At 49.2% G+C, this 12,839-nt stretch overlaps 1 protein-coding gene across 1 annotated transcript in view; it reads right to left on the bottom strand.

Annotated features, from left to right (window-relative positions):
• Positions 1-2,939: 2,939 nt before the first annotated feature.
• LOC101940796 (flavin-containing monooxygenase 5-like) overlaps positions 2,940-12,839 on the bottom strand; it is a 36,594-nt gene continuing 26,694 nt past the window's right edge. The window contains exons 5-8 of the mRNA XM_005311510.4: positions 9,110-9,309; positions 7,576-7,928; positions 6,843-6,915; positions 2,940-5,587 (exon numbers count right to left, since the gene is read on the bottom strand). Of these exons, the coding sequence (XP_005311567.2) occupies positions 5,224-5,587; positions 6,843-6,915; positions 7,576-7,928; positions 9,110-9,309 (990 nt within the window). The 3' untranslated portion in view covers positions 2,940-5,223. The remainder of the gene's footprint in view (positions 5,588-6,842; positions 6,916-7,575; positions 7,929-9,109; positions 9,310-12,839) is intronic.

Below are 12,839 nucleotides of genomic sequence, written 5' to 3'. Positions count from 1 at the left end.
GCCAGCCGCCCAGAGAGGAGGTCTGTTTTGAGCTGTGAACACTTTGATGTGCACTTGGAAATCAACCATAATCTGTGGCCTGTGAGAAGTTCCACTAAATGGACCCTTCTGGAAAAGGTGAAGTATGAGTGGTCTTCAAGTGCAATCCCCAAGAAAAGTTCATGGCAGTAACCAATTCTGGAGAAAGAAGTGTGTGTCAAGGTTTGCATATAAAACTTATGGTCTCAACCTCCAGGACAGTCACAGATGGAAGAGTGCTCCTGGCCACTGCTGCTATGTGTGTATCCAGATGGAGCTGAGGACCCAGTAAGACCCTCAAAGTGTGAACCTGTGTAACAATATAAGGAAAGTCACTCACTCTGGCATCTCCTCCTGTTGTTTCCCACATTAAACTCTTGGATCTGGATCAAGTCTCTGCCAGCCAGATAGTGCTTACCACAGATGGGCACTGACATAGGCGCCAACTCCGTGGGTGCTCCTGGGCTGGAGCACCCATGGAAAAAAATTGGTGAGCTGCCCCGCTCCACCTGCTCCAGCTTACCGCTGCGTCCTGCTTCTCCCCCCTCCCTCCCAGTGTTTGCGCCGCGAAACAGCTGATTCGTGGGGCAGGGAGAGGAGGGGGAACGGGGCAGGGGGAGAAGCGGCGCGCTGGGGGAAGAGGCAGGGCCGGGGCAGGGATTTGGGCAAGGGATCCAATAAGGGCAGGGAGGGGTGGAGACTTTGGGGAGGGGGTTGGAATGGGGGCAGGGCCAGGGGCGGGGAAAGGGTGGGGGCGGGGCTGGGGCAGGGGGGTGCCCCTTTCTACCGGTGCCGGAGAAAATTGGCGCCTATGGGCACTGACAAAGCTGATTAACTAGCCATCCAATTCTCAGGAAAAGGAGATACAGAGCTGGTTACAAAGGAATGTCAACAATAGCTGGTTCAACATGGCATCTTGTTTCCAGTCATCCAGGACCTCGGGGGAGGTCCCGAATGACTGGAAAAAGGCTAATGTAGTGCCCATCTTTAAAAAAGGGAAGAAGGAGGATCCGGGGAACTACAGGCCAGTCAGCCTCACCTCAGTCCCTGGAAAAATCATGGAGCAGGTCCTCAAGGAATCAATTATGAAACACTTAGAGGAGAGGAAAGTGATCAGGAACAGTCAGCATGGATTCACCAAGGGGAAGTCGTGCCTGACTAACCTAATTGCCTTCTATGAGGAGATAACTGGCTCTGTGGATGAGGAGAAAGCAGTGGATGTGTTCTTCCTTGACTTTAGCAAAGCTTTTGATACGGTCTCCCACAGTATTCTTGCCGCCAAGTTAAAGAAGTATGGGCTGGATGAATGGACTGTAAGGTGTATAGAAAGCTGGCTAGATCGTCAGGCTCAACGGGTAGTGATCAATGGCTCCATGTCTAGTTGGCAGCCGGTTTCAAGCGGAGTGCCCCAAGGGTCGGTCCTGGGGCCGGTTTTGTTTAATATCTTTATTAATGATCTGGAGGATGGTGTGGACTGCACTCTCAGCAAGTTTGCAGATGACACTAAACTGGGAGGCGTGGTAGATACACTGGAGGGTAGGGATCAGATACAGAGGGACCTAGACAAATTAGAGGATTGGGCCAAAAGAAACCTGATGAGGTTCAACAAGGACAAGTGCAGAGTCCTGCACTTAGGACGGAAGAATCCTATGCACTGCTACAGACTAGGGACCAAATGGCTAGGTAGCAGTTCTGCAGAAAAGGACCTAGGGGTCACAGTGGACGAGAAGCTGGATATGAGTCAACAGTGTGCTCTTGTTGCCAAGAAGGCTAACGGCATTTTGGGCTGTATAAGTAGGGGCATTGCCAGCAGATTGAGGGACGTGATCGTTCCCCTTTATGCGACATTGGTGAGGCCTCATCTGGAGTACTGTGTCCAGTTTTGGGCCCCACACTACAAGAAGGATGTGGAAATATTGGAAAGAGTCCAGCGGAGGGCAACAAAAATGATTAGGGGTCTGGAGCACATGACTTATGAGGAGAGGCTGAGGGAACTGGGATTGTTTAGTCTGCAGAAGAGAAGAATGAGGGGGGATTTGATAGCTGCTTTCAACTACCTGAGGGGGGGTTCCAAAGAGGATGGAGCTCGGCTATTCTCAGTGGTGGCAGATGACAGAACAAGGAGCAATGGTCTCAAGTTGCAGTGGGGGAGGTCTAGGTTGGATATTAGGAAAAACTATTTCACTAGGAGGGTGGTGAAGCACTGGAATGCTTTACCTAGGGAGGTGGTGGAATCTCCTTCCTTGGAGGTTTTTAAGGCCCGGCTTGACAAAGCCCTGGCTGGGATGATTTAGTTGAGAACTGGTCCTGCTTTGAGCAGGGGGTTGGACTAGATGACCTCCTGAGGTCCCTTCCAACCCTGATATTCTATGATTCTATGATAGTTATAGCTGGGCTGCTATAGCACTTCAGTGTAGCCACTCACCACAGCATTGGGAGTGGTTCTTCCATCACTGTGGTTAGTCCATCTCCCTGACAGGTGGTGTCTACATCAGGGCTTAGAGCAGCATAGTTGCATTGCTCAGAGGGGTGGATTTTTTACACCCTGAGAGATATAGCTATGACGATGTATACTTATTACTGTAGACCTGGCCTAAGACCCTTCCTAGCAGATTTTTTTTTTATCAGGTCCCTGATGGGGATGTCATCTCACCCTCGAGGCCTGGCCTAGTTTATAGTCATGGGTTTACAGGGGATTCGATGCTTCAGCTATTATACAGTCTCTGTGGGAGTATCCCTATTATTCGCTAGGCCCTAGCCACAGCTTTTTATAAGGACAATCCCATGACCCTGAGACTTAAGGCTACTCCATTCTTGTTTCTCACCCTGGCTCTCTAGTGAGTCCAAAAGAGTTCAGACACTTGTTAGAAATGTTACACCTTCAGGCAGCAATATAGCTAGTAATTATCTGCAGGGCAGCCTTTTACCAAAACCAAGAAAGCATTTATTAGTCAACTAGAGAACATCAATTAAGAGTCCACATGGTAAAGCAAAGTTTAAGTCCGAGTATGTATTGGCCAAAGCAATTGCCCTACTGTTCCAGGGCCTCCTGGAGTCTCTTTCAGCCTCTCTGTGTCATGTGTGTCTGTCCTGGGCAGCAGCAAACTTAAGACACACTCTGTTAACACCTGGCCCCTGTGGCTCCAGAAGCAGCTGTGCTGTGGTCATATGTTCAGCTTCCTTGGCGGCCAGCCATTGAAAGTTAATGTTCTGTTGATGGGGCTTCTGTTGACTCTCCTGGAACCTCCATTCACCTGTGTTGATTCCAATCAGTTCTAGGCAGGCTTATGTGATCTACAGCCAACTCACTCCCTTGTCCCCAGGGAGAAATTAACCCCTTCATACTCAGGGGGAAGCAATGCAAAATGATTAAGTTGAGTCACACCTATTGTTCATAAGAATATTCCCACAATTCCCACACTTGTACTTTGTATCAATCTGGGACAAGATAGTTGAAGAGGAATGAAACTAGGAACTTCAAAGGCTTGGGCTTCTGAGTGGGTTTCAAGGTGTCTTTGTGAAGATCATTTATCAAAAAGGTCAAAAAATACAGATGTTCTTATTTGAGCCTCAGCCTGAGCATAAAGTGGTTTGACTTTGTGGGAAATGGCACAATCTCACAAAGATCTGTCTTTTCTTTAGTTGCTCATTATATTCAAAAGCAGCATTGCATGTATCATGTTGCCAGGATGGACAAAAGCTTCCCTTGCTCTCCATTGCTGTGCCAAGGGATGCATGCCCTGCCCCTAACTGGTGCCGCCCCTGGGGCAGCCCCAGCGATTGACAGGATTGTGCCTGAGCTGGGAACCTCACAACACCTGGTATGACACCATCTACTGAGATCACTCTGGCTGGCAATGGTCCTTAGTAGACTAAGCATGTTTGATGATGTCGATGAGCCACTTTGTTTCCTCAAAAAATCTCAGACTCTTATCATCCCTCCTTTGTCCCAGATAGGCGTGAACGAGGGTTTGCATGAGCCATCACACACAGTATATGGTTGGTAGCTGAGAGCACCACATGACAAGCATTGTAGGCACACCAACTATTACAGCCCAACACTTTATGGGCTTCCCTAGGAAGGATACATGCAAGGATCACACATAAACAGAGGTTTACTTGGTCAGGCTGAAGTAATGGGAGTGCGTTCAGAAAAGCAGACCGACCAAATTAAACACAATTAACAGATCCAGATAACAATAGCAGCGAGACTTTTGCTTTAGCTTTGCTTGAATCGCTGTGTGCTGCTGGGACAAACCTACTCTGAGACAAAGTCCTTCCTAGACAGGGATTCTGTGGTCTACAGAGCTCAGACCCTTCCCTCTACTCAGGTCTCTATCTCTTCCGTGTGAGAGGTGCTGAGTCCTTACCCAGCCCTAACTCAGGCCAGACTCCAAGAGCTTCCCCTGCTTCCCCAGGGCCCGAGGGCTGCTGCCTTCCATGACACCCTTGTCCCTAATTCCACCCTAAAGTGACTTGTAGCCCCTGCCAGCATGGGACTGTAGATGCACCTCCCCTAGGGAGAAGCACAGCATAGCGACTGAGCTTGCCTGCCTGCTGGAGAGCGCACACACAACAGTGATAGACAGACTGGGCCCTGGGTTGGTCTGTGGAGGGACCATGGGACCCAAGAGAGCAGCTGGGGGGGAGTTGATTTCTCAGCTACATGGAGAGGAAGCCATTTTCTGGCTCTCTCAGAGGTTTGAAATTGACTTGGAGCCCTGCTCTGATCCAGGAAGCTTAAGCATCCAGAAGCTGCAGCAAGCATAAGAGTTAGAAGACAACAGATCCCACAAGCCCCTCCTGCACTTGAGGCTGGGGATCAGCAATGGCTCGATTCACCAGGTACACCAACCAGCCAACTATGAAGCTGCCAGCAGTGATGCCAGCTGCCCCTCAATCTTCAGTCACACTGCCTGAACCAGGCCAGTGGAGACTTTGGAAATGGTTGGGGATTTCTCTTATTATATCACTTGTTGTGGGGTTCAAAAACAGGGTTTGAATGGGACTTAACAGGCCTTGTGTACCCTTACTGCAGACTTTGCATCTACATTAGAGCAAGTTTACCCTACATAGAAGACAGGCTCTCACCTTGTTGAAATAGCTGACAACAGAGGTGCCCACCATAGTCCAGTCTGCCCATATGAATGCAAAGGAAAGAAGGGAAACCATGAACTGGACTCGCAGCTTGAAAAATGACACTTGTCAGAGGGGAAAAAAGGACCAAGGAAAATAAGCAAAAGTTACAGTAAGTAAAGCAACAATGAGAAAAATCTGAAGGTAGTAAGGCACCAAGGCACCTGTATAATCATCTAGGACTCTAGTTTTCAGAGGTTTAATGATCCGTTCTCTCTGGGTCAAGATGGCTTTCCTGGCTCCATCCCACTTCCCTGGCCTTCTCAGGCGATACTGGTATGAGGTGCAGGGACCAAAGAAAACCTCCACGGCGAGCTTTGGATCCATGAGGAAGAGAGACAGGAGTTTGGGCTTGACCCCTGCCAGGCAGGCCACTTCATCCATGTACGGGATGTAATCCATCTGGATGGTGTAGCGCTGGCTTTTCACATACCTGAAATGAGAAACAGAAGTGCAGGTGTCTCTGGAGTGTGGTCAAATGGAAACTGCACTGACCAGGAAATGACATTCCAATGAGCTTCTATCCCTCTCTGAAATGTGAGGAGAAGGAGATGCTGATGTACTTTTGCACCTTTGGAGGTTGGATTACTTCCACTCATTACAAAGATTAGAGCTGTTTTCTGTTCACTGACTGTGAGAGAAATTCACCCCTGCACAGAGATTCCTTGGGCCGTAATTGGGACACAAGTGGCACATTGATCTTGTGTGTGGGATGGGGATGAGTTTCACTTCATTCTCCTTAGAAGAGCTGGATACATTCTCCAAAGCAACTTTGGCCTCAGACCTTACTCTATCTTCTATTTAAAATCTTTATCTGGAGCTTCCCCAAATTATTCAACCCTCTGTTTTTAAGTAGAATTGAAGGGCCAACCCTCCTGAAAGTTAAGTTGCTACACAATACGGAGGAGTGCTTAACAGCAAAGTAAAATGGCTGGAAATTAACACCCAGCCATCCACAGAGTTGTCAACACTTGAAAATTTAGCATGAGTTGCATGATATTCTTAGGATTTGGGGTTTAAAGGTTTTTATGACCTCATGATTGAGAGTTTGATGTGAGCAATTTTTGCCATTATTCAATATATCTGCCTTCTCCCATTATTTTCAGTGTGACTGAAGCCAAAGAATGCCCTCAGTCAAGATGTCCACCATTCCCCTTACAGATTTCTCAAGTGGTACAGGCTGCTCCCAGTAAAGAGGTTCAGCATGTCCAATCTCACTGGGAACAATGGCAGCCATAGTGTCCTCAGTGAAAACAGCTGCCTCTGTGCTGAAAGGGTATCAAATAGACAGGAAAAATATAGGGAGTCAGGGGAATGTGGGATGCAGGAAGGAGAGAGAGAGGAATAGGTGGTGGCAGTAAGGCAGAATGTGAGGGATAGAATTCTGTAACAAGAAAAAGGGAAGAATATATGGGGCAGATGGATAAACCTACTCACACAGATCATTTCCCCTTGTTTGGGGTTCAGTAGGACCCTGATTCTTACACACTCTTTGTGATAAGACATACTTCCCTGGGAGACCTAGAGGATGGGTGCATGAAATGCAATGTTTGTTGGCTAAAGGTCCCCATGGGGATAAAGGGAGGCAAAAAGTGAAGCAGGGAAATAGGCAGAAGGGGTGGGGAGCTGATTGTCCCGCTGCCTTCCCAGCATGCCCAGTGGTTACTGATTCACATAATAGTTCCTACCTTTTTGCCATTTCCTCTCTCTTCTGCGCAATATCGGCCATCATGTTGCTTGCTGAAGGCAATCCGTTCAGCCCTAGGAAAGAGAAGCCCAAGTCAGAAGGGAGATCCATGAGGTGCTCTCAGACACAGAGGCAACAACTCCTGGGCAATAAGAGGAACAAAGAAAAGATAAAGATCCTCAGAGAAAAGAGCGTTGTTTGTGCCTCCTCTCTCTTCCCCTGCTCCCGAATAAACCCTAGAGAGTAACAACTCTTGAACCCTCAGCAACACCTCCTGCCCCCAGGAAGGCTGAACATTCAGGGGGGCGTTGGAATTCGAAAGGCAGGGAGCTGGGAGTGGGTGAGCAAAGGAGAGGGCGTGAGCAAAAGTGCAAACTAACTGCAGCCAGAGGGTAAGAGAAAGCTAGCCAGACTCCAGCACCAACAGAGAGGGAGGGTGTAGGAGTACACAGAGAACAGAGCTGGAAATGATCTTTTTGGGGGAAGGGACAGTTTTCACAGAAAGCTTCCAAAATAAAAACAACCAGGCCTCTATGCATCACAAAGAAGCAAAGAACATAACCAGGTCACCTTTCAGTAGGAAGACAGCAGACGAAAGACGGAGAGCAGCGGAAATGTTGCAAGATGGCAGGTTGTCCACCTGAACAGCACTGGCTGTAGGATTTCCTTGGAAATGTCTGCGTTTTCTCTGCCCAGCAGGCACTAGACTATTTCCTGCATTTTGGTTCACGTACCCTTGAACACACGTGTCGCCCAGCGACCCTGGAGTTCGGCAATGGGCATGATGGCCCCCAGTGGCTGGATGAGGCCAATGAAAGCCAGAGTTGGCTTCTCCAGCTGAGGAGGGAAGACAAATTTATACAGGGAGACCTGGTTTTTGATCACTTTGGCACAATCCCCAAGGAAGGGGAAAGAGAAGCTGTATCCCGTAGCGAAGACAACCACATCAATGTCCTCCTCTCTGGTGCCGTCTTCAAAGATGGCGCTGGTTTCGGTGAACTCTCTGATGTTTGGTTTTACCAGCACCTTGCCTGAGATGATACGGTTTGGCAGGTCGTCGTTGAAGGTTGGGTGCTGGCTGAAAAACCTGAATGGCACAAAGGAAATACAAGAAATGTGAAGATCTCTTTGGGCAGGAGGTGACCTTCCTCAGGGCAGGAAGCTGCCAGGAGAAAAGGGAACTATTTCCTCCCACACAGAATGTGCTAGCACTGCAACTGGAAGTCATGGGAAGGACACATCAGGTTATTCAGTCCATTCTGCTTCACATGCAGGATCACTCCATGTAAGGAATTCTATTGCTTTGTCCAGTCTATGCATCCACCACTTCCTCTGATAAACTGTTTTTGTTCTGTGTTTGTCCAGCATCTTGCACCATGAGATCCTGGTCCTTGAGTAGGCCTCCTCGGTGCTACCACAAATCAATGAATAAATAATAACAAACAATTCCCTGGTCTAACAGCTTGCCATTTGCAAGTTCTTTCAGGTATTCAGCTTAAATTATCTCTTTCTTAGGCCATGTCTACACTAGCACCTATGCCAGCAAAACTTTTGTCACTCAGGGGTGTGAAAAAACACCCGAACAATGAAAGTCTTGTCAGCATAAGCGCTCATGTTTCACAGTGCTATGTCGGCAGGAGAGCATCTCCTGCCAACATAGTTACGGCTGCTCGTTGAGCTCGTTTTACTATATCAATGGGAGAGCTCTCTCCCATCGGCATAATGTGGCTACATGAGTGATCTTACAACGGCACAGCTGTATCGGTACATCTGTGCCAATGTAAGCTTGTAAGTGAAGACATGGCCTTAATGATGTCATCCAGTACCATTCTGTTTACTCCCATATATCACACAAAATAACTCCTCCCCTTCCTTGGCATTTACATCTCTCAAGGATATTTTTAACCCAAGGGATAGTCATGTTTTAGAGGGCAGCAGTGGGAATAAGAGCTAGGCCTCAGGTGAAGCAAATGCTGACAGATTTGGCATAGCAGCAGCAATGCGAGCTGGGCCCCAGGTGATGGACAGAGATTGGCTGGGGGGAATCTGGCACAGCAAGGGATTGAACCCAGGCCTTAGAGACTCTAGCTGCAGGTTTGCCTGAGATCTTACATTTTGTCATGGGGCCTGAGGCTCTGCCCCTCTCTCCAGTGCTTGACAGGCCCCAGCTCTCCATTCTCCTGTGGAGTCTGTGTGGGCAGAATGAACATGACCCTTCCACTCCTGGCTCCACAGCCTGGAGAAAGTCTCCTGATCTCCCCAGCTCACCTGTGCGCAGGCTGTAGGCCATAGATTGCATGGTTGAATTTTGCATTCAGTTTCTTCTCTGCAAAGTAGTTAAGCAGGCATAGAGGCACAATGCGCTTGAGGAATTCCAAGTAGCGAGTGATATAAATTGTGTCCATGGGGTACCCTTCTTCTCCAATCCGACCAAGTATCCATGCACCCCGCCTGGTGCTAAGGAAAACCTGAAAGAGGGAGAAACAGGAGCTGTTGGAAACCACAGGCCTTTGAGTGACTTGCCAAAAGTCTCTTTGGCTGAGAGCCTAGTGTTACCATTCGTCCGGATTCCCCCAGACATATCCGGCTTTTTGAGCTAAAAATAGCATCCGGGGGGAATTTGTAAATGTCCGGACTCCCCCCCCCCCCACCCCGCGCAGAGCGTGTGCGGCTGACAGGGCAGCCGGCCAGATGGTGTCACTTACATGGGGCTCCGACAGCCAGAGAGAGCCCGTCCTCCACTTCCCCCTCCTCCCCACTGCAGCAGAGATCACTCCCTCCCTCCCTGCAGTCGCAGATCGCCTCCAGCAGTCTGGAGCTCCTCCCCAGCTCCACAGCGTGCCGGGAGAACGGCTCAGGCAGTTCCTGAGCAAGTTCACAGAGACATTAGCCGAAGGCCAACGACAAGGGAGCCAGGGGGTCGGAGAAGGGGCAGGGAGATTCTGGAGGGGGCAGTCAAGAGATGGGGGGGGTCAGGAGTTTGGGGGGGCTTTCTGGGGGTGGGGGTGTGGATAAGGTTTTGGGCAGTCAGGGTACAGGTAGGGGGTAGGGTCCGGGGGAGCATTTGGGGGGGATAGTTAGGGGACAAGGAACAGGGAGGCTTAGGTAGGGGGTGGGGTTCTGGAGGGCAGTTAGGAGCAGGGGTCCCAGGAGGGGGCAGTCAGGGGACAAGGAGCAGAGGGGGAGTGTTTGGGAGTTCTGCGGGGGGTTGTCAGGGGGTGGGGAGTGGTTGGATGGGGCGTGGGAGTCCCAGGGGTCTGTCTGGGGGTGGGGGTGTGGATAAGGGTTGGGGCAGTCAGGGTACAGGTAGGGGGTAGAGTCCTAGGGGGCCAGTTAGGATAGGGGGAGGGTCTCAGGAGGGGGCAGTCAGGGGACAAGAGGCAGGGAGGCTTAGGTAGGGGGTGGAGTCCTGGGGGGCAGTTAGGGGCAGGGGTCCTAAGAGGGGGCAGTCAGGGGACAAGGAGTGGGGGGGGGTTGGGGGTTCTGAGGGGGGGAGTGGGAGGGGCAGGGGCGGGGCTAGGGCAGGATGGGGCGGGGCTAGGGCAGGACAGGGGTGGGGCTAGGGCGGGGCTCCTCCCATCCTCTTTTTTGCTTGCTGAAATATGGTAACCCTATGAGAGCCATTCTCATGAGAGCGAATGGTTTACATCTAGTTGTGTTTCTTTATGATGTCCTAATAAGAGCTTTGTCACACATCTGTCCATGGTGCAGCCAGGACCGGCTCTAGGTTTTTTGCTGTCCCAAGAAAAAAAATTTTGGCTGCCCCCCCGGCGTGCTTTTTTTTGGCTTTTACACATGTTTGCACTTTGCAGTTTTGTTTTGACTGTTTAAAATAAAAAAAAAAATGAAAACAGAGAATTTGTAGTTAGTGAAATAAAACAATTTCCTACTAGTGTAATTTTAACATTTAATTTTAACAAAAACACAATTACAAACAATTTGAGTTCAACTATACACTGTAATGAAAAACATTAGTGTCTTCCAGTTTCTCATAAATTAAAAGCATTCATATGAACTGAATTTTTCTGGTTTTTATACTTGCGTAGTCTTTTAATAAGTCAGTGAAATCTAAATTTTTTGCAATAGTACTTTCAATTGAAATTAATGCCAGTCCTGACATACGATTTTGAGACATGGTGGACCTCAAATAATTTTTTAGTAATTTCAGTTTTGAGAAACTGCGCTCACCAGAAGCCACTGATACTGGTAATGTTAAAAGAATGCATAATGCTATAGCAGTATTTGGAGTGAAAAAATCATTTCTTGCCTATAAATTCTAATACTTTTAGAGGAGAAGTTTTAGGACTTATTAGCTCAGATAAAGCTATTAATTCATCATACAATTCTACTGCATCAATGTCAGCAGCGTTATCAGTACTGAGCGCTAAATGTAGGTCTTGGCACTGCTTCATGAGGTCTTCTTTGGAAAACTGATTTTTAATATTTCCAATATCGTATAAAAATTCAAAAGTTTCACAATGACCATGCAACTGACAAAATCTTTCTTCAATGGAAGTTATAGCTACATCCAAAATACAATAGAAACATTCAACTTTAAACCTTTCGTTTGGATCAAGAATAGGATCGTCATGAGCCTCATAACAAAACTGTCTTGTTTTTTTCCGAGGACGAATGAATTGTTGAGGTGCAAACGCTGGTTCAAAATCAAGATCCTCTGCTATTGTTGTTGCTTCTTTGACAGTTTCTTCAAGTCCTTCATCTGAACGGTATTTTTTTAAACATTCCAGCGTTTTATTCAAAATCATCTTTGCCTCGGATATGTCTATGGTTATGTTCTGCATAACTTTGCTGTTCAAATTAATTTGATTTAGAATATTGTGCCAAATAACTGTGCAACATGAAAATTGAAACTGCGTCATTTTCTGAGCCAATGTTTCAGCTTCATGTCGAAATGAAGGATCATACGACAAGTCCTGGTTTATTTCGAATAGTGCATCGTAAATCTCTCCTGATGAATATTCTCCTGATGAATATAGGAATGGTCTAATAGCTTCTATCCTGCTTTCCCATCTAGTTTGACTCAGAGGTTTAAGTGTGAGTTTTTGTTCAAGATGCTTCTTCAAGACTGCCCAACGGTGTGTGGAAGCTAGGGTTACCATATTTCAGCAAGCAAAAAAGAGGACGGGAGGAGCCCCGCCCTAGCCCCGCCCCTGCCCCTCCCACTTCCCGCCCCCCCAGAACTCCCAACCCTCCCCCCATTCCTTGTCCCCTGACTGCCCCCTCCTGGGACCCCTGCCCCTAACTGCCCCCCAGGACTCCACTCCCTATCTAAGCCTCCCTGCCTCTTGTCCCCTGACTGCCCCAACCCTTATCCACACCCCCACCCCCAGACAGACCCCTTGGACTCCCACGCCCCATCCAACCACTCCCCACCCCCTGACAGCCCCCCCCAGAACTCCCAACCCATCTAAACCCCTCTGCTCCCTGTCCCCTGACTGCTCCGATCCCTCTCCGCACTCCTGCCCCCTGACAGCCCCCCCCAGAACTCCCAACCCATCTAAACCCCTCTGCTCCCTGTCCCCTGACTGCTCCAATCCCTCTCCCCACTCCTGCCCCCTGACAGCTCCCCCCCAGAACTCCCACCCCCCCACCCCCCCGCTCCTTGTCCCCTGACTGCCCCCTCCTGGGACCCCTGCTCCTAACTGCCCTCCAGAACCCCACCCCCTACCTAAGACTCCCTGTTCCTTGTCCCCTGACTGCCCCCTCCTGGGACCCCTGCTCCTAACTGCCCTCCAGAACCCCACCCCCTACCTAAGACTCCCTGTTCCTTGTCCCCTAACTGCCCCCCTCCTAAACCCCCCCCAACTGCCCCCCAGGACCCTACCCCCTACCTGTACCCTGACTGCCCAAAACTTTCTCCACTCCCCCCAAAAAGCCCCCCCCTGTTTCTTGACTGCCCCCTCCAGAACCTCCCTGCCCCTTCTCCTGCCCCCTGGCCCCCTTACCCTGCTGCTCAGAACAGGGTGTTGGGCTCTGT

Source organism: Chrysemys picta, chromosome 8 (assembly GCF_011386835.1).
Source record: "Chrysemys picta bellii isolate R12L10 chromosome 8, ASM1138683v2, whole genome shotgun sequence".
NCBI lineage: Eukaryota > Metazoa > Chordata > Testudines > Emydidae > Chrysemys > Chrysemys picta.
The sequence above is the reverse complement of the archived record's forward strand: the minus strand, read 5'-3'. Positions and strand labels throughout refer to the sequence as shown.